At 39.3% G+C, this 21,685-nt stretch overlaps 1 protein-coding gene across 2 annotated transcripts in view; it reads left to right on the plus strand.

Annotated features, from left to right (window-relative positions):
• Positions 1 to 21,685, plus strand: part of LOC133629862 (cadherin-18) — a 278,024-nt gene that overhangs the window by 148,376 nt on the left and 107,963 nt on the right. For both annotated transcript variants that reach the window (XM_062020906.1, XM_062020907.1), the window contains exon 3: positions 1,564 to 1,858. In XM_062020906.1, the coding sequence (XP_061876890.1) occupies positions 1,564 to 1,858 (295 nt within the window). The remainder of the gene's footprint in view (positions 1 to 1,563; positions 1,859 to 21,685) is intronic.

Below are 21,685 nucleotides of genomic sequence, written 5' to 3' on the forward strand. Positions count from 1 at the left end.
ATAAAGAATATACAAACCCTTTATTTATTAAATCACAAATATTGAAATTCAATGACTTAGTGCATTTGCAAACAGCTAAAATGATGTACAAAGCAAACTATAACCTGCTACCCAACAAAAGAGGAGAAATATAACCTTAGAGGTAAATCCAATTTAAAACATTTGTATGTGCGTACACCACTTAAAACCTTTAGCATATCTGTATGTGGAATGAAATTATGGAATGGATTAACCAAAGAAATTAAACAAAGCACCAATATGATTCCGTTTAAGAGACTTTTCAAACTACTAGTGTTCACAAAGTACACAGAACAAGAACTATGATGAACATCTTGAACCTAAAAAAAAAAAAAAATGAGATAATGGTTATTTACGTATTTAATATTTGTTTACTTACTTATGGTATATTTATTTATTTATTCACTGTTCTGTTACAAGCAGAGAACAAATAATTAGGATAAAACTGCTATGATATGAAAAGGGGTCAGATTAAATAAGCTCTGCTTCTTCCTACTACTTTTCGGAGGTGTTGTAATGAAACAACTGGAAATATGTGATGCATTACATTGTATCGTATGCGTGTTCGAAATAAACACCGTGGGGCAATACCTAAACAACAGTTCGAACAGCAGTACTGTAGGTAATAACAATATCGCTGATACTTTGTTAATGTTTAGGTTGGGACGGCGTGGCGAAGTTGGTAGAGTGGCCGTGCCAGCAATCGGAGGGTTGCTGGTTACTGGGGTTCAATCCCCACCTTCTACCATCCTAGTCACGTCCGTTGTGTCCTTGGGCAAGACACTTCACCCTTGCTCCTGATGGGTGCTGGTAGCGCCTTGCATGGCAGCTCCCTCCATCAGTGTGTGAATGTGTGTGTGAACGGGTGAATGTGGAAATACTGTCAAAGCGCTTTGAGTACCTTGAAGGTAGAAAAGCGCTATACAAGTATAACCCATTTATCATTTATTTATTTAAGATGTAAATGGAGTATGTTTTTTGCATGTTTTTTAGAGGGCTTTACAGGTGCAATAGAGTGCTCCCATTACCTCCATTGTTAGCTGCCGGCGGTGTTTTATGAATTAGAATGTGTGTTCTTGTCTTACATAGGGACTGTGAACGATGGGCAAAATTCCCCCCCCAAAAAATGCAATTTCCCTTGGACTTAATAACTTTGGCCTTGAGTTCAGGGATTTAATCAGATTTGAGTTTTTGCAGTGCAGCTTTGCTCCCGTGTTAGATCAATAGTGCTTCTTGATTTATTTAGGGGAGACCTCTAATTAAAAACCTTGAGCAGAGTAGAGTACAACAACGCATTGTTTAGCTCAACCACTCATGTAAACAAGTGCACTCGTAGGTCGGGATTTCGGCAAGATGTGCTTAGGGGAAGAACAATTGGCGGATATCTTCAAATGCATCATTTCAGTGTAAAAACCCTCAGAACCGTGCTTGAAGCAGAGCCATTGATCCTCCGCCATACAGAACCGGCTTAAGTTGTATTCCGCGGCTGCAAAACCATCAAACTCTTGAAAGCCTCACGCTGCCTCGTTCTGTTCTCGCTTACAGCTGCACTCCAACTCGGACAAAGGCGACGGATCGGTCCGCTACATCCTCAGCGGCGATGGCGCGGGGACGATATTCCTGATCAACGAGGTGACGGGCGACATCCACGCCACCAGGAGCTTGGACCGGGAGAAGAAGTCGCACTATGTCCTGCACGCGCAAGCCTTGGACCGCAACACGGGGGAGGCGCTGGAACCAAAGTCGGAATTCATCATCAAAGTCCAAGACATCAACGACAACGCGCCGCGGTTTCCAGAAGGACCTCTTGAAGCCACGGTGCCCGAAATGTCTGAAGTGGGTAAGTAGTCGCCGTCGAACGTAGGACTGGGCGATATGGCTGAAAACCCAGGGTTCGTACTCCTTTTCCATGGCCAAATTCAAGCACTTTTTTAAAGACTTTCATGGTCAATTTTCCAGTTTTTCCAGTACCCTTTAAAAGGCAAAAACCAGTGTGAATCAATCCATAGTCTTGTGGTTTGAGGTCACCAAAAGCTGTCTGTAGGAAAAATACGGAAAATCTGCTAAAACCTAGGCCTAACATTGAACCAACATTAACTGAATGAGGCATAGAAAATGAAGAAGTGTTTCTGTAGACCAGGGGTGTCCAAAGTGCGGCCCGGGGGCCATTTGCGGCCCGCAGCTAATTGTTTACCGGCCCGCCACACATTCTGGAAATACTATTGTAAAAATAAAAAAGAACATTAAAAAAAGTGGAATGAGGTGAAATCTAACGAGAAAAAGTTGCAATGTTGACACAAAAGCTGCCATGCAGGCTGTTTTTTTTCTTTTGTCTTTCTTTATTTTTCTTTTTTTTGCCATTGCTCAAAAAAAAAAAAAAAAATAATGACAAAAAATCCATGTTATAATGAATTATTTTCAGGTCTCCAATTACTTCATATATTTCACTTTAAAATGTTTTATGTGGTAAATATTGCATATATTGTGTAGTAGCCATATAAAAACATCAACGTTTTCTTTGACAAAAAGCGCATAAAACAAACAAAATAATAGTTCCAGCATAAAATCGACAGATACATCTGAAGTTGATCTCGTAACTTAAGTGTTGAAAGTAAAAGAAAAACCTAATAAAAAATGTATCAATTTATGAGTGGGGCACCTTTTGGATCCCAAATATATTTAGTGATTTTTTATTTATCTTTTCACTGTGATTACTCAAAAATATGAAAGAATTAAAATCAATGGTGTCCTGCATTATTGATATTTTAGGGCGTTAATTACCAAATAGTTTTTTTTATAGTAAAACTAAAATATGCAGTAAGTTGTTTTTGACAGAAAAGCCATAAAACATTTTTTTTTTATTTGTATTACTTTATATCAACTTGAAGTTGATATAGAGATTTACTGTAAGCGTTAAATAATTTAAAAAAAATAATAATCTGACTTATTTTTAACATTTTAATGACTGTGACCCTTTATGGTCCCCGGGACCCTTAAAGGTAAAATAAATAAGAAATCCATATATTGTGTTATGGTTTGATAATGAAAAATATCAAATGGCCCCCACATGCTTTAATTTTTCCGTGTGCGGTCCTCAGTGGAAAAAGTTTGGACACCCCTGCTGTAGACTATTCAATGTCATTGGTGTTTGGCAAAAGTGTCTCCACTTGTGTTGTTTTTCAAATTTCTTGTTCTTTTTCTTACTTATATCACTCAATGACATCGAACAGCACAGATTTATTCACACCAAATAATTCACATTATTTGTGCTTGTAAACTGCATAATGTGATATAAATACACGCACCCTCAAAATGTCAATTTCACTCATTTATTAAATAGTAAATAGGTTATACTTGTATAGCGCTTTTCTACCTTCAAGGTACTCAAAGCGCTTTGACACTATTTCCACATTCACCCGTTCACACACACATTCACACACTGATGGCGGGAGCTGCCATGCAAGGCGCTAACCACAACCCATCAGGAGCAAGGGTGAAGTGTCTTGCTCAAGGACACAACGGATGTGACTAGGTTGGTAGAAGCTGGGGATTGAACCAGGAACCCTCAGGTTGCTCGCACGGCCACTCTCCCAACTGCGTCACACCGTCCCCACATCCACAGGAACACATTATGTTATTTAGTCATTACAGTAATTACAACTTGTGTTGTAATTACACAGGAACCACATGGGTTAGCCTACTCTATACAGTATTTACAACCGTACTAGTGTTCACTTCACAGCCACAGATGGTTCATCTAGTTATTGACATTATTTACACATTATGTCTGTTTCAGTCACTGTGTTGTTTAGTCACTACAGTAATTACAACTTGTGTTCACATCCACAGGAACCACATGGGTTAGCCTACTCTATACAGTATTTACAACCGTACTAGTGTTCACTTCACAGCCACAGATGGTTCATCTAGTTATTGACATTATTCACACATTATGTCTGTTTCAGTCACTATGTTATTTAGTCACTGCAGTAATTACAGCTTGTGTTCACATCCACAGGAACCACATGGGTTAGCCTACTCTATACAGTATTTACAACCTTACTAGTGTTCACTTCACAGCCACAGATGGTTCATCTACTTATTGACATTATTTACACATTATTATGTCTGTTTCAGTCACTGTGTTATTTAGTCACTACAGTAATTACAACTTGTGTCCACATCCACAGGAACCACATGGGTTAGCCTACTCTATACATTATTTACAACCTTACTAGTGTTCACTTCACAGCCACAGATGGTTCATCTAGGTATTTACATTATTTAAACATTACTTTGGCATTTTTGCTTTGATGGCTCTGACATGAGTCTTCCTCGCAAATTTCTGAGCAGGTTGCATTATCCTTTTTGTTTCTGCTTTAGTGGATTCTGCCTTGGATTTTTATAGCCAATGTCTGTCTCTTCGACTCCCTCTCCACTTCTAACTGCTCCAAATGCAAAAATCATAAAGAGTACAAACAATGTTTATTCTATTAGCTAACTTCCTATTTCTAAATAGCCATTTGTGATTTATGGCATGAAATAACAAATATCTTCAAAATAATTCAACTATTCAATGTCAAAATATAAAGAGTTGAAATAATGAACACAATGTCAGCTACTGTCTTGTTGTAAAACACCAATGGAAATGTAATGTGGCATTTAGACAGGCTATGCTGTAGCAAAAGTTTAAAGAAACATGTCTAAAAGAAACATCTAAAGAAGAGAATCCCTTAACCAATGGTGACTCATTCTAGTAAACAACAAACCAATCATGGATGTTCTTATACGTAAACCAACATCATTGATGTTGCCCCTATAGTTTGTCCCCTGTCTGTGGAGTTGCCTTGCTACGTAGCTTCCATTTTTAACTTCATAATTTTAATGGAATACCGTAATTTTCAATTAACAAAACTGTTCCACATTAATATAAGGATAATACATTAAAGGAAAATATTTGGTTTGTTTCACAACACCTCAGTCACATTTCATTAAGCATATCTAGCCTTATAACTGTGGTTATGATAACAAATCGATTTTCAGTTGAGGGAAGTTCTTAACATTATAATTTATCATTGACAAACGTTTGCTTTTTTCCTTTCATAGCTCGTAATAACTGTCCGTAGTTAACATATAATCTAGCGCTGATTTCACAGTTTAGGTCTGGCATGTACCAACAGGTTAGAAAACAAAACTTTAGCTAACGTTTGTTAACTTGTAGGGCTAGTAATATCTGTGGCTTACCTTTCATATGACTCGAGAGAGCCCACTCTCTCATTGCGAAAGGCTGGGTTTCCTTTTTGCATACTTTGCAGCAGGCTACACGTGGATTCGGTCCACGTTTTATCCAAAGTTTGTATTTGTCATTTTCCATCCAATGTTCATTAAAACGACATGCACCTATGCACCACTGTCCTCTTGGGGGCGACACAGAGCCGTATATACATGACAACAACGTAATGTAAGGTGACAACAACGTAATGTAAGGGCTCGCGCAAAGCCAACAGATCAAGCGTGTAGCTTTCATTTTTAAGAAAACTTATTTGATTTTTTTTCCATTTTATAATAAGCTTAATGAGTCAGACTGCCGAGAAATATGATGAACATTTACAAGCACTTCACCAAAAATTCAAGCATTTTTCAAAGCCTTAAAACACAACATTAAAATCAAAGCATTTTCAAGGTTTTTAAGCAGCCGTACGAACCCTGAAAACTGTATCACGATATCAGTGTTTTCTATTAGTTGATGTCGATAATTATTGATATTTTTTATGACCTTTGGAAAATATGGACCAGGAAAAAAATATATTAAATGTTAACATTTTAATTACGAATGTAATCTTCCTCTGATTATAAAACCCTCAGCTATCAATGCAGAAAGGAAAGGAAATGTCAACACAAGCATGGAAAACACTCAATGTAAACAAAATTCTAAAATCACAATAAACACTTAAAAATAACCTCTTCAAATGAAAGAGCAAAACGTAAGAATATGTAAGAAATGCTTATTAACGTCAAACAACATAGTGCAAAGTGTGAACATGTAAACATAGAGGATTCTGGGAATAAATACATTTTTGCTGGTTTTGTGCTAGGAAGTGACTTGGTCTATAACATTCAAATTAGTCTGTTATTCTTATTTAAGTCCGGAAATGAATTTATGTAATGCAGTAATTATTTAGACATTATTGGACCAAATAATAATTTGAAAATTGCACATTTGTTTTATATTTTGTTATTTATTTTATTCATACAGTCCTGCACTTTAGCTCCTACCTGTTGTTTCCGTACATCAGAATAGGGAACGGACAAGGGATTTAAAAAAATAAATCCTAAAAACTGCCATCCTGTTATGTCCACAATTTCTTCACTTCTTGCAGGACTCATTTTTACTATCTTTACTCCATGCAAAGAATCAACAGTGAGACAACAAGATTGTGCAACCAAACTTGATAGATGAATCTGCTTCACGATTGGCTGTTTAGATAGTCCCTCACATTGCTCACTGATCACTTCCTGTTTTGCGAAGACCCCGAGTGCATTTGTTCATTTAACCAACCAAGATTCATTGTTTTCGGTTTCTTCCGACCCCAAAAATATATATACCATATTTTCGAACCCATAACATTTTAGAAGAAAAATATATTTTTCCATATATTAGCCGCACAATATTATAAACTGCAGATATATATGTTGTAAAATGACTTGGAAATGTTTATATACATACCTTAATTGTTTCCAAACGGTGTCTGTAACACGGCAGTAAAACGGCAGATCAAACAAAACAGAAGTCATCTTCATCGACCTTTCCAATCAGCTAAACAGACTCAGTACATCCACGGTGACGTTTTGTTGAATTTTACCACTGAAACAATACAAAAAGAATGTCATTGTAAGTTAACAAAACTAACACAGACACTCGTAAACGTGTTAGCATATTAGCTAATGCTAACAATGATAGCACGTACAAATATGCATGAAAACACTCCAACAGACATCACACCCGGGACCCTTTAAAAGAACAAATTGTTTTAGTTATATTGTAAAACTTATAAACGTTGCTTGGAGTGATGAATGAAGAATCCATATGGAGTAGTCCCGCTATGGACGGCACTTGTGCTTCCGGTTCAAAGGTCTGAACAGCAGGACACACTGCAGCCATTCACCCATTAGCACCTGCAGTGAGGGAACTCGTCCAAAAGATGGCACTGTAGCACAAGCTAAAACACACCTTTTCAATGTATTTGCATGTGCTTTATGAAAATTTGCATTATGGCCATCAGCGAAGAAAACCTTCAAATTAGCCGCACGGTTTTATAAGCTGCGGGGTTCAAAGTAGGGTTGGGTGATATGGACGAAAAAGTATATCTTGATATATTTTTACTTAAACTCGATATTCAATATACATCTCAATATATTTTCTGGTGAAAATATACATGTGAAGATATTAATTTTTGAGCGAGATTCAGTGAAATTGAAGTGAATGACAACTGTACTGTAAACACTTTTGTTAACCTAGTTAGTCAAGATCGGTATTAACAGTACAGAAAATAAACTGTTTAAGTAGCACAGAATTACATAACATAGATAAAATAGAAAAATATTATTTCTATGTAAAATAAATAACATAGCTGTGCAAATAATACAAAATGTATCAAACTCAGATAAAAAATACATTTGCAGGCAGGCACTTTTTAATTCCTAGTGGACGATGTAATGGACTGTCACACACGTACGGTTCTGGTCAGCGCCAAGTAAGTGACTTGACTGAATTGTGCTGCTATGACCTTCCTCACTTCGGCGTACATTTTTGGCAGCATTTCTCCTGCAAAATATGCCCGGCTTGGCAACTTAAGAACACTTTTGATTTGGGCTTACATGGTAAACTACTCAAATGAATGTTTTATCCAGACGCATACATTTGTCCAAATGTGGCCAAGTAGGCGCGTTGTGGGTTTCCTGGACGTGGTCTACATGGCTAAAAGAACAATCTAAAGAAGAGAATCCCTCTGCCATTCACCACAATTTTTTGAAATATATAAATCGCCCGCTTGAATATTCCCTTTTCTCTTCTACGACTCTCTCCTCGTCATTTGGGATGTCTGTTGTGATTTCCCTTCCTGGTTCCATGACCCGCCCTATCTTGCCTCTGATTGGCCCATCCCTAATGTTTTGCCCAAATCCCAACCAATCGTGACTCATCATTGCAAACCAAAGTGGAGTGAATTATATTTATATAATGCTTTTCTCCAGTGACTCAAAGCACTTTTACATAGTGAAACCCAATATCTAAGTTACATTTAAACCAGTGTGGGTGGCACTGGGAGAATAGTGGGTAAAGTGTCTTGCCCAAGGACACAACGGCAGTGACGAGGATGGCGGAAGCGGGGATCGAACCGGGAACCCTCAAGTTGCTGGCACGGCCACTCTACCAACCGAGCTATACCGCCCCATCATGGATGTTCTTATACAAGTTTAGTAGCGAGTGGGGAGCGGGGGGGAGAGAGCAGGGAACACAACAAATCAGCGGCGTTTGGTCATTTTCCCTTGAAATAAATTATATGGATATTACGACATTTTCTTAATTCATATCTTGTTTAAAAATATATCGATATATCTTACAAACTCCATATATTGCCCAGCCCTAGTTCAAAGCATAGGAAACAAGTAGCGGCTTACAGTCTGGAATTTACCGTATATAAGTACTAATGATAGTCACACACACACTAGGTGTGGTGAAATTTGTCCTCTGCATTTGACCCATCCCCTTGTTCACCCCCTGGGAGTTGAGGCGAGCAGTGAGCAGCAGCGGTGGCCACACCTGGGAATCATTTTGGTGATTTAACCCCCAATTCCAACCCTTGATGCTGAGTGCCAAGCAGGGAGGTAATGGGTCCCATTTTCATAGTCTTTGGTATGACTCGGCCCGGGGTTTGAACTTGTACTGATCTATTGTGATTAGGGCTGCAACTAACGATTCATTTGATAATTGATTCATCTGTTGATTATTACTTCGATTAATCGATTAATAATTGGATAAAAGAGACAAACTACATTTCTATCCTATCCAGTTTTTAATTGAAAAAAAAAAGCATACTGTCACCATACTTATTTTGATTATTGTTTCTCAGCTGTTTGTAAATGTTGCAGTTTATACATAAAGGTTTATTAAAAAAATAAAATAAAAAATAAACATCTGCGCATGCGCATAGCATAGATCCAACGAATCGATGACTAAATTAATTGGCAACTATTTTAATAATCGATTTTAATCGATTAGTTGTTGCAGCCCTAATTGTGATATATGTCCATATCGTTTTATCGGCCCGGCCATACGAGTTGACATGGCTTGTCGTCGCCACGGAACTCCACACTGCTTCCAGGCAGTTGTACACTGCAAAAACTGAAATCTAAGTAAGATTAAATATCTCAAATAAGGCTGATATTTGCTTATTTTCTGTCTGATAAGATAATTCTTCTCACTAAGCAGATTTTATGTTAGAGTGTTTTACTTGTTTTAAGGGTTTTGGTCCTAAATGATCTCAGTAAGATATTACAGCTTGTTGCTGAGATTTGATGACCTGTATTGAGTAAAACATGCTTGGAAAGAGAATATCAACTGTTGCAAAGCTGTGTCATCAACACTCACAAGTATACAACTACTTTTTTTAAAGTAATCATTTCTTACTTCAAGCATGAAGAAAAAAAATCATGATTTTGACAAAATGGTGTCTCATAATTAAAACAGATGACAGCCAAATGGACTTTGCTGTTTTATTTTCAATGAAGCAATAGAAAATACGTACTCATATAGTAGTACAGTTGGCACAGTACAGTAAGCTGACAGTTAATATTTAAACATTTAACATGTGACATTTCAAACCAGTTTAAACAGAAATAGTTCATGAACATTATAAATAAATGATAAATGGGTTATACTTTTACAGCGCTTTTCTACCTTCAAGGTACTCAAAGTGCTTTGACAGTATTTCCACATTTACCCATTCACACACACATTCACACACTGATGGCGGGAGCTGCCATGCAAGGCGCTAACCAGCAGCCATCAGAGGCAAAGGGTGAAGTGTCTTGCCCAAGGACACAACGGACGGTACTAGGAAGGTAGAAGGTGGGAATTGAACCCCAGTAACCAGCAACACTCCGATTGCTGGCACAGCCACTCTATCAACTTCACCACGCCGTCACATTCAGATAAATTCTTCAAAATTACAATAAAACATTTTTTGGCTGGGGGCCGGGCTGAATATATGTGCACTAATTGACTGAAAGAGCATGCACTTGGCATGATGATGTCATGTTATCGATGGAAAAATGCCTTTTTAGACCATATGATTTGGGGCGGTATAGCTCGGTTGGTAGAGTGGCCGTGCCAGCAACTTGAGGGTTCCAGGTTCAATCCCCGCTTCCGCCATCCTAGTCCCTGCCGTTGTGTCTTTGAGCGAGACACTTTACCCACCTGCTCCCAGTGCCACCCACACGGGTTTAAATGTAATTTAGATATTGGGTTTTCACTATGTAAAGCGCTTTGATTCACTAGAGAAAAGCGCTATATAAAAATAATTCACTTCACATTTGCCTGAGCGGCTGGGAGACCCCGAGAGTAACAAGCGGTTGCCTTTCCATTAAGAACAATAAATTAGTTTTTAGTATAAGTTTGCTGGTTTCAAGAAATGTAATGCCGAGTGCATATCATTATATCAAGATAATGGCACTAGCATTTACTTAATTTAAGAATATTTTACAACATATTGAGCAAAAAGGTCTTATATTTTCATTTTCTATCAAGAAAAGTGCACTTGTTATTAGTGAAAATCTACTTATTTTAAGGTATTTTTGGGTTTATTGAGAATAGCTCATTTTACTTGTTTTGGAAAGTCTTGACAAGCCGAATTTTCTTGTTCTATTGGCAGATAATTTTGCTTAGTTCAAATAAAATACCCCTAATTTTTGTAATTTTTTTCTTGTTTTTGAACACTTACTTTTTGCATTGTAGTGCTCAAGGGGCGTCACTAGCTTTTAAGGACAGGAGATGCACAGGATGCGAGCGAACATAGCGCACGAGCACAAAACTTCACAAACGGCTAACAAAGACTTAGAAATTAATCATTTTTATTATTATTATTTCAGTGGGTTTATTTTCAATCTGTGTTAAGTACAACAACAAACATGGGTTTGCACAGTGACATTTTGTTTACAGCATCAACAAGAAACAATTGCTTGCATGATCCTTCAAGATACACTGAAACACAATGAAAGAATGGCATTAGCCTCTATGTTATTCATTCACAACATAGAGGCTAATGCCACCACTTTAGCTCACAATACAATAATTGTTTGTTCCCAAATATTTTGAAGTTGCACAGTTACATTTTGGGCACATATGTGACTAAAATGGTTGTAAATTCAAACCCTGGAAATGTTACTTAATTACTTAAATTCAAGTAATATCTGGATCGGGATAATTTGGCTTGTATATAATATATTTATATATATATATATATATATATATATATATATATATATATATATATATATATATATATATATATATATATATATATATATATATATATATTATGGCAAGCCGTTAAGGAAATTAAATATATATGGAAGTCTGAATAGAAATGAGAAACTTTTATATATACTGTAAATAAGAAAGACTTAGAGTCCGTCTGCTGATCTGAAAAAGAGCCAATGCTGTCAAAGAGCTGAGGGACCATCTTCAAAGTGCAATGCTGAAACAAATAATACAAACAATAAAATGTAACTTCCAGGGCTTGAGATTAACGTAGTCCCGTCGTCCCGGGGATGGTAAAAAAAATGACCGGACAAAATTAAATGCTCCCCGGGACGATGGCTTTTAACCATTGTTTTTCTTTTTCTTTTTATGTATTTATTCATTTTACATTTTATATTAAATGTCTTGGTTTTTCCGCCCTCTGAAAATCCTATGAAATGTTTAACAAGCCATCCTAGAATAATACAACAGCTATTAATGTAACAATACAATAAAACAAATATATTTTATGATGTTTTTTTTCATTATTTTAACAATAGGCTAAAGTATATTACTTTATATAGATCAGGGGTCGGCAACCCGCGGCTCCGGAGCCGCATGCGGCTCTTTGACCACTCTGATGCGGCTCAGCTGCATACTTGCCGACCCTCCCGGTTTTCCCAGTATACTTAACGACCCCCCCCCCGATTTTCCCAGGAGACTGCCTCTCCTAGAAATCTCCCAGGGCAAATATTATCCTATTTTCACTCTTAATTACTTAATCAAGGGCGTGCCCTAATGGCACTGCATTAATTGTCCTCTATAGCATTTACAAACAGCGTGCCAGCCCGGCCACATGTTATATGTTGCTTTTACATGCACACGTAGGCGACAGCCAGGCATACTTGCTCAACAGCCACACAGCTTACACTGACGGTGTCCGTATAAAACAACTTTAACATTGTTACGTTACAAATATGCGCCACACTGTGAACCCACACCAAAAAAGAATGACAAAAACATTTCTGGAGAACATCCGCACCGTAACACAATACAACAAATACCCAGAATCCCATGCAGCCCTAACTCTTCCGGTCTACATTATACACCCCCGCTACCACCAAACCCCCCCACACATCACCCCCCCCCTCCCTCTCCGTGCGTCGGTTGAGCGGAAGAGTTAGGGCTGCATGGGATTCTGGGTATTTGTTGTGTTGTGTTTATGTTGTGTTACAGTGCAGATGTTCTCCAGAAATGTGTTTGTCATTCTTTTTTGGTGTGGGTTCAAAGTGTGGCGCATATTTGTAACGTAACAGTGTTAAAGTTGTTTTTGTACGGCTACCGTCAGTGTAAGCTGTGTGGCTGTTGAACAAGTATGCCTTGCTGGCACTTACGTGAGCAAGCAAAAGCTGCATTCAACCTGTGGCCAAGCAGGTACGCTGTTTGGGCAGGCTGTAGAGGGCGCTAAAAGCAGTGCCAGCACGTCCTGAAATTTGGGAGGGTTGGCAAGAAAGACGCTATCAAGCGCCATTCAATTAAAAGTCGCGGGCCGCACTAACATTAAATTTCCTTATTAAGATGCGTGCCGGTGTGTGTGTCAGAGACCCCTGGTTAACATAGCGCAAAGCAATTTAAGCTTTGTATGCGGTGTTTTTCATTTTAAATTTTCAAATTTTTTTTGTGGCTCCCATTGTTTTCTTTAATTTGTGAAACTTTCCAAAATGGCTCTTTGAGTGGTAAAGGTTGCCGACCCCTGATATAGATTCTACAAGAAACACAAAACTTAAAAAATAAATTATTTACAATTGCAGACACAAGGTTCTTGTTCTGCAGTGCTGTGTGCTAATGTGCTTCGTACACCTGCAGGACCGCAAGCAAGGTCGCAGAGAAAATGCGGACTGGGTTTTGAGTGATGTGGGTATTTTCTATATGAACAAGTGGAATGGATTGGCGCACTAAAGGGGCTCTCTACCTTACGCTATGAAGTGAGGGGAAAGTGAGCGAATAATGACAGGTTATATGATTATTTATTTAAACTCATATTCGGGCCACTTTATAATGAATATGTCGGCATGTATTTGTAAAAAAAAATATATATTTATATATATATATATATAGATTTTTTTTATTTTTTTTTAACACCAAATTATTTAGGGGGGCTTAAGAACATTTTAGGGGGGCTTGAGCCCCCCTAAAATAGGCCTAACAACGCCAATGTTAGTGCTGAAAACCTGCTGCCGGGGACAATTAGCCTCCTGTTGGCGCTCGCCGTAATGCGGTCCCAAGCCGGTAGACCTTTGGGATCATGGGAGGAAAGTAAACCTCACTTCCACTCGGAGACAAGTCGCTGCCTCACATGCATCATGTGGCAACATCTATTTTTTATCTCTTTGTTCTATTTTTTTTTTTTTACCCCCCTGACAAAAGACAGGCCTCATCTCGGTCCAGCGGGTTCCGGCCTCTCGGGCAGAATGGCTCGTATTTTGCGGCACGTCTTACAAATGTGCGGCTGCTCCTGTGACTATGAATTTGCTTCAAACCGCAATGGTCCATATACACGCCGTCCCGCTGAGAAGGTGTGCCCGTCTCCCCGCTCTGTGCTTTACAGGCGCGTTGGAACCACGCTGTAAACGCACATTAATTATGCAAGCGTCAACATGGCTGCAGGCGCCCTCTTAATATGCAGTCAATAAGTGGCAGGTTGCTCTCATGTGTATTCATGCACAACAAAAAGGAATAAACAATATGTACATATTGTATATTTACGCCGCATACGGCGACTGGCAAAAAAAAAAATTGCTCACGCTGGCTGTTTTTCCGTGAAATACACTATATTGCCAAAAGTATTTGGCCACCTGCTTTTACTCACATATGAACTTGAAGTGCCATCCCATGGAATTGTCCACAATGTTTTGGTATCCTGGAGCATTCAAAGTTCCTTTCACTGGAACGAAGGGGCTAAGCCCAACTCCTGAAAAACAACCCCACACCATAATTCCTCCTCCACCAAATGTCACACTCGGCACACCTCCAAACCCAGACTGGTCCATCAGATTGCCAGATGGAAAAGCGTGATTCATCACTCCAGAGAAGGTGTCTCCACTACTCTAGAGTCCAGTGGCGACGTGCTTTACACCACTGCATCCCACGCTTTGCATTGGACTTGGTGATGCATGGCTTAGATGCAGCTGCTCGGCCATGGAAACCCATTCCATGAAGCTCTCTGCGTACTGTGCGTGGGCTAATTGGAAGGTCACATGAAGTTTGGAGCTCTGTAGCAACTGACTATGCAGAAAGTCTTTGCACTAAGCGCCTCAGCATTCGCTGACCACTCTCTGTCAGTTTACATGGCCTACCACTTGGTGGCTGACTTGCTGTTGTTCCCAAACTCTTTACTTTTCTTATAATAAAGTTGACTTTGGAATATTTAGGAGCGAGGACATTTCACGACTGGATTTGTTGCACAGGTGGCATCCTATGACAGTTCCATGGTGGAAATCACTGAGAGCGGCCCATTCTTTCACAAATGTTTGTAGAAACAGTCTCCATGCCTAAGTGCTTGATTTTATACAAGTGATTAGGGCACCTGATTGTCATCATTTGGATGGGTGGCCAAATACTTTTGGCAATATAATGTATGCGTTTGTTGAGATCTATTAGGATGTTAATGCGCAAACACGAGCAACGCGGCCATTATTTCAATCAGCAGGGAGAATATATTTAAGATTCGAAAAAAATCATTCCAAGGACATTTGAAATGATATTATATTAGAAATATATATTATATTATATTATATTAATTCGCATTTTGCCAATGATAGCCTCTCGTAGGTTACAATTGCCAACAACACTCCTCACTTGTTTACCCTCCCTGGCCGACATGAAGACTCGTATCACAGACATTATTTCCCAATAAATAGTCAGCAAGTCAGGTTGTCTTATATTCGGGGTCTGTAGCTTTCCTAACATTAAGTTATATTGAAAATAAGCAGATTTGTCTTGAAAAGTGGTTTCCTCATAAACATGTTTTCAAAATCGTATGGCCGACATGAAGACTCGTATCAGAGACATTATTTCCCAATGAATAGTCCAAGTCAGGTCGTCTTATATTCAGGTCTATAGCTTTCCTAACATCAAGTTATATTGAAAATGAGCAGATTTGTCTTGAAAAGTGGTTTCCTCATAAACATGTTTTCAAAATCGTATGGCCGACATGAAGACTCGTATCAGAGACATTATTTTCCAATGAATAGTCAGCAAGTCAGGTCGTCTTATATTCAGGTCTATAGCTTTCCTAACATCAAGTTATATTGAAAATGAGCAGATTTGTCTTGAAAAGTGGTTTCCTCATAAATGTGTTTTCAAAAAAGGGATTGGCTTATAGTCAGGGTTGTCTTATATTAATTTGCCTTTTGCCAATGATAGCCTCTCATAGATAACAATTGCCAACAAAACTTCTCACTGGTTAGCCCTCCCTGGCCGATTTGTATCAGAGACATTATTTCCCAATAAATAGTCAGCAAGTCAGGCCGTCTTATATCCATGTCTGTAGCTTTTCTAACATGCAGTTGTATTGAAAATAAGCAGATTTGTATTGAAAAGTGGTTTCCTCAAACATGTTTTCAAAAAAGGGGATTGACTTATATTCAGGGTTGTCTTATATTAATTCGCTTTTTGCCAATGATAGCCTTTCGTAGGTTACAATTGCCAACAACACTCCTCACTTGTTTATCCTCTCTGGCCGACATGAAGACTCCTATCAGAGACATTATTTCCCAATAAAGAGTCGGCAAGTCAGGTCGTCTTATATTCGGGGTCTATAGCTTTCCTAACATCAAGTCGTATTGAAAATAGGCAGATTTGTATTGAAAAGAGGTTGCCTCACAAACATGTTTTCAAAAAAGGGATTGACTTATATTCAGGGTTGTCTTATATTAATTTGCCTTTTGCTAATGATAGCCTCTCATAGGTTACAATCGCCAACAACACTCTTCACTTGTTTACCCTCCCTGGCAGACATGAAGACACGTATCAGAGACATTATTTTCCGATAAATAGTCGGCAAGTCAGGTCGTCTTATATTCAGGGTCTATAGCTTTCCTAACATCAAGTAGTATTGAAAATAAGCAGATTTGCATTGAAAAGTAGTTGCCTCATAAACCCGTTTTCAAAAAAGGGATTGACTTATATTCAGGGTTGTCTTATATTATTTTGCCTTTTGCTAATGATAGCCTCTCATCAATCAATCAATGTTTATTTATATAGCCCTAAATCACAAGTGTCTCAAAGGGCTGTACAAGCCACAACGACATCCTCGGTACAGAGCCCACATACGGGCAAGGAAAAACTCACCCCAGTGGGACGTCGGTGAATGACTATGAGAAACCTTGGAGAGGACCGCATATGTGGGTAACCCACCCCCCCTCTAGGGGAGACCGAAAGCAATGGATGTCGAGTAGGTCTGACATAATATTGTGAAAGTCCAGTCCACAGTGGATCCAACACATCAGCGGGAGTCCAGTCCACAGCGGGGCCAACAGGAAACCATCCCGAGCGGAGACGGGTCAGCAGCGCAGAGATGTCCCCAACCGATGCACAGGCTAGTGGTCCACCCGGGGTCCCGACTCTGGACAGCCAGCACTTCATCCATGGCCACCGGACCTATGCAACTCCCCCTCGCAAGGGACAGGGGAGAAGAGGAGAGAAGAAAAGAAACGGCAGATCAACTGGTCTAAAAAAGGGGGGTCTATTTAAAGGCTAGATTATACAAATGAGTTTTAAGATGGGACTTAAATGCTTCTACTGAGGTAGCATCTCTAACTGTTACCGGGAGGGCATTCCAGAGTACTGGAGCCCGAATAGAAAACGCTCTATAGCCCGCAGACTTTTTTTTGGCTCTGAGAATCACTAATAAGCCGGAGTTCTTTGAACGCAGATTTCTTGCCGGGACATATGGTACAATACAATCGGCGAGATAGGCTGGAGCTAAACCGTGCAGTATTTTATACGTAAGTAGTAAAACCTTAAAGTCGCATCTTAGGTGCACAGGAAGCCAGTGCAAGTGAGCCAGTATAGGCGTAATATGATCAAACTTTCTTGTTTTTGTCAAAAGCCTTGCTGCCGCATTTTGTACCAACTGTAATCTTTTAATGCTAGACATAGGGAGACCCGAAAATAATACGTTACAGTAATCGAGACGAGACGTAACGAACGCATGAATAATGATCTCAGCGTCGCTAGTGGACAAGATGGAACGAATTTTAGCGATATTACGGAGATGAAAGAAGGCCGTTTTAGTAACACTCTTAATGTGTGACTCAAACGAGAGAGTTGGGTCGAAGATAATACCCAGATTCTTTACCAAGTCGCCTTGTGTAATTGTTTGGTTGTCAAATGTTAAGGTGGTATTATTAAATAGATGTTGGTGTCTAGCAGGACCGATAATCAGCATTTCCGTTTTCTTAGCGTTGAGTTGCAAAAAGTTAGCGGACATCCATTGTTTAATTTCATTAAGACACGCCTCCAGCTGACTACAATCCGGCGTGTTGGTCAGCTTTAGGGGCATGTAGAGTTGGGTGTCATCCGCATAACAGTGAAAGCTAACACCGTACTTGCGTATGATGTCACCTAGCGGCAGCATGTAAATACTAAAGAGTGCAGGGCCAAGAACCGAACCCTGGGGAACTCCGCACGTTACCTTGACATAGTCCGAGGTCACATTGTTATGGGAGACACACTGCATCCTGTCAGTAAGATTAGAGTTAAACCAAGACAAGGCTAAATCTGACATACCAATACGTGTTTTGATACGCTCTAATAAAATATTATGATCGACGGTATCGAAAGCGGCGCTAAGATCAAGAAGCAGCAACATAGATGACGCATCAGAATCCATCGTTAGCAATAGATCATTAGTCATTTTTGCGAGGGCTGTCTCCGTAGAGTGATTTGCCCAGAAACCGGATTGAAAAGGTTCACAGAGATTGTTAGTCACTAAGTGTTCATTTAGCTGCTGTGCAACAATTTTTTCGAGAATTTTGGAAATAAATGGAAGGTGGGAGACCGGTCGGTAGTTCACCATGAGGTCAGGATCGAGGTTAGGTCTTTTGAGCAGATGATGAATAACCGCTTTTTTGAATGCTAGGGGAACAGTGCCGGAGGAAAGTGATAAGTTTATAATATTTAACACTGATGGACCTAATAATACAAACAGTTCCTTGATAAGTTTCCCAGGAAGTAGGTCAAGTAAACATGTTGTTTGTTTTATCCCACTTACACGCTGTAATAATTCCTCTAATGTTATTTCATCAAAAATAGAGAGACTATTTTGGAGGGCAGTGTCCGTCGTATATACAGTCGTATTTGTGTTAATAGAACCCAGTTGTAGCTGGGATGCGTTGTCTTTAATCTCCTTTCTAATGAGTTCAATTTTCTTATTAAAGAAATTCATAAAATCATCTGCCGAGTGGGTGGAGCTACTGGGAGGAGTCCCTTGTTGGGTTAGCGATGCTACTGTACTAAACAGAAATTTAGGATCGTTTTTGTTGAGGCAGATGAGATTTGAGTAGTATTTAGCTTTAGCTAAGGTAAGCATGCGTCATAGGTTGCAATTGCCAACAAATCTTCTCACTAGTTTACCTTCCCTGGCCGACATGAAGACTCGTATCAGAGACATTATTTCCCAATGAATAGTCCAAGTCAGGTCGTCTTATATTCAGGTCTATAGCTTTCCTAACATCAAGTTATATTGAAAATAAGCAGATTTGTCTTGAAAAGTGGTTTCCTCATAAATGTGTTTTCAAAAAAGGGATTAGCTTATATTCAGGGTTGTCTTATATTAATTTGCCTTTTGCCAATGATAGCCTCTCATAGATTACAATTGCCAACAAAACTTCTCACTGGTTAGCCCTCCCTGGCCGATTTGTATCAGAGACATTATTTCCCAATAAATAGTCAGCAAGTCAGGCCGTCTTATATCCATGTCTGTAGCTTTCCTAACATGCAGTTGTATTGAAAATAAGCAGATTTGTATTGAAAAGTGGTTTCCTCATAAACATGTTTTCAAAAAAGGGGATTGACTTATATTCAGGGTTGTCTTATATTAATTCGATTTTTGCCAATGATAGCCTTTCGTAGGTTACAATTGCCAACAACACTCCTCACTTGTTTAACCTCTCTGGCCGACATGAAGACTCCTATCAGAGACATTATTTCCCAATAAATAGTCGGCAAGTCAGGTCGTCTTATATTCGGGGTCTATAGCTTTCCTAACATCAAGTCGTATTGAAAATAGGCAGATTTGTATTAAAAAGAGGTTGCCTCACAAACATGTTTTCAAAAAAGGGATTGACTTATATTCAGGGTTGTCTTATATTAATTCGCCTTTTGCTAATGATAGCCTCTCATAGGTTACAATCGCCAACAACACTCTTCACTTGTTTACCCTCCCTGGCAGACATGAAGACACGTATCAGAGACATTATTTTTCGATAAATAGTCGGCAAGTCAGGTCGTCTTATATTCAGGGTCTATAGCTTTCCTAACATCAAGTAGTATTGAAAATAAGCAGATTTGCATTGAAAAGTAGTTGCCTCATAAACCCGTTTTCAAAAAAGGGATTGACTTATATTCAGGGTTGTCTTATATTATTTTGCCTTTTGCTAATGATAGCCTCTCATAGGTTGCAATTGCCAACAAATCTTCTCACTAGTTTACCTTCCCTGGCCGAAATGAAGACTTGTATCAGAGACATTATTTCCCAATGAATAGTCCAAGTCAGGTCGTCTTATATTCAGGTCTATAGCTTTCCTAACATCAAGTTATATTGGAAATAAGCAGATTTGTATTGAAAAGTGGTTTCCTCATAAACATGTTTTCAAAAAAGGGGATTGACTTATATTCAGGATTGTCTTATATTAATTCGCTTTTTGCCAATGATAGCCTTTCGTAGGTTACAATTGCCAACAACACTTCTCACTTGTTTGCCTTCCCTGGCCGACATGAAGACTCGTATCAGAGACATTATTTCCCAATAAATAGTCAGCAAGTCAGGTCGTCTTACATTCGGGGTCTATAGCATTCCTAACATCAAGTCATATTGAAAATAGGCAGATTTGTATTGAAAAGTGGTTGCCTCACAAACATGTTTTCAAAAAAGGGATTGACTTATATTCAGGGTTGTCTTATATTAATTCGCCTTTTGCTAATGATAGCCTCTCATAGGTTACAATTGCCAACAATACTTCTCACTTGTTTGCCTTCCCTGGCCGACATGAAGACTCGTATCAGAGACATTATTACCTAATAAATAGTCAGCAAGTCAGGTCGTCTTATATTCAGGTCTGTAGCTCCTAATATGTAGTTATATTGAAAATAAGCAGATGTCTTGAAAAGTGTTTTCCTTATAAACATATCTTTAAAAAAAAAGGGGTTGTCTTATGCTTGCTGTTTGCCAACGCTCGCTTTCATTAGAGCAGCTACTCTCAGGGGTCACAATTCCAAACTCCTCACATCTTCCGGTCCTGCAGCGTCCGCACGAACACGCGTTGCGCCTCATCACGTGACGTCTGAGCGTAACGGCCGCCTGGCTGTGGTACAAGTGCAGGAAATGGAGAGCTTTTAGCCGGCGTGAAGAAGCAAATGCAAGGTGAAGCTTAAGTGATTCGGACAAAGCTCCTGATGGATGACAAACAACGCCTCGCATAAACATCAATAACTGGGGGGGGGGGGGGCAGCCTCTTGCTGCAAAGCATGGCCAGGCGTACAACTCAAGCATGCCACTTTGTCGGTTTCCAGCGCTCTGGTCACGTGACCCCTTGCCCTTCCTAATGCAGCGTACGAGCTCGCCGTGCACCCGTCGTGTAATTATACAGTAAAAGGGTTAATGGAGCCTGTAATGCTATCTGAATGCGGCGTTTAGCTGCAACACAATGGCTTTCAGGCACTGCGCGCCATGACAGTAAATAAAGCAAGCGGCCCTCGATAATTCTTTTGTCTTCCGGCGGGGTTGCAAAGAAGAATGAAAGATGTTAGCTGCATTGCTTCAAGTGAAGGTCAGCGCCTGAAATATAGCTACTGATTCAATTTACAGCACGCACACACACACAGTGCAGCTTACTGTATGACTGCTGTGTGTGTGTATGACATCAC

Source organism: Entelurus aequoreus, linkage group LG15, assembly GCF_033978785.1.
Source record: "Entelurus aequoreus isolate RoL-2023_Sb linkage group LG15, RoL_Eaeq_v1.1, whole genome shotgun sequence".
Lineage (NCBI taxonomy): Eukaryota > Metazoa > Chordata > Actinopteri > Syngnathiformes > Syngnathidae > Entelurus > Entelurus aequoreus.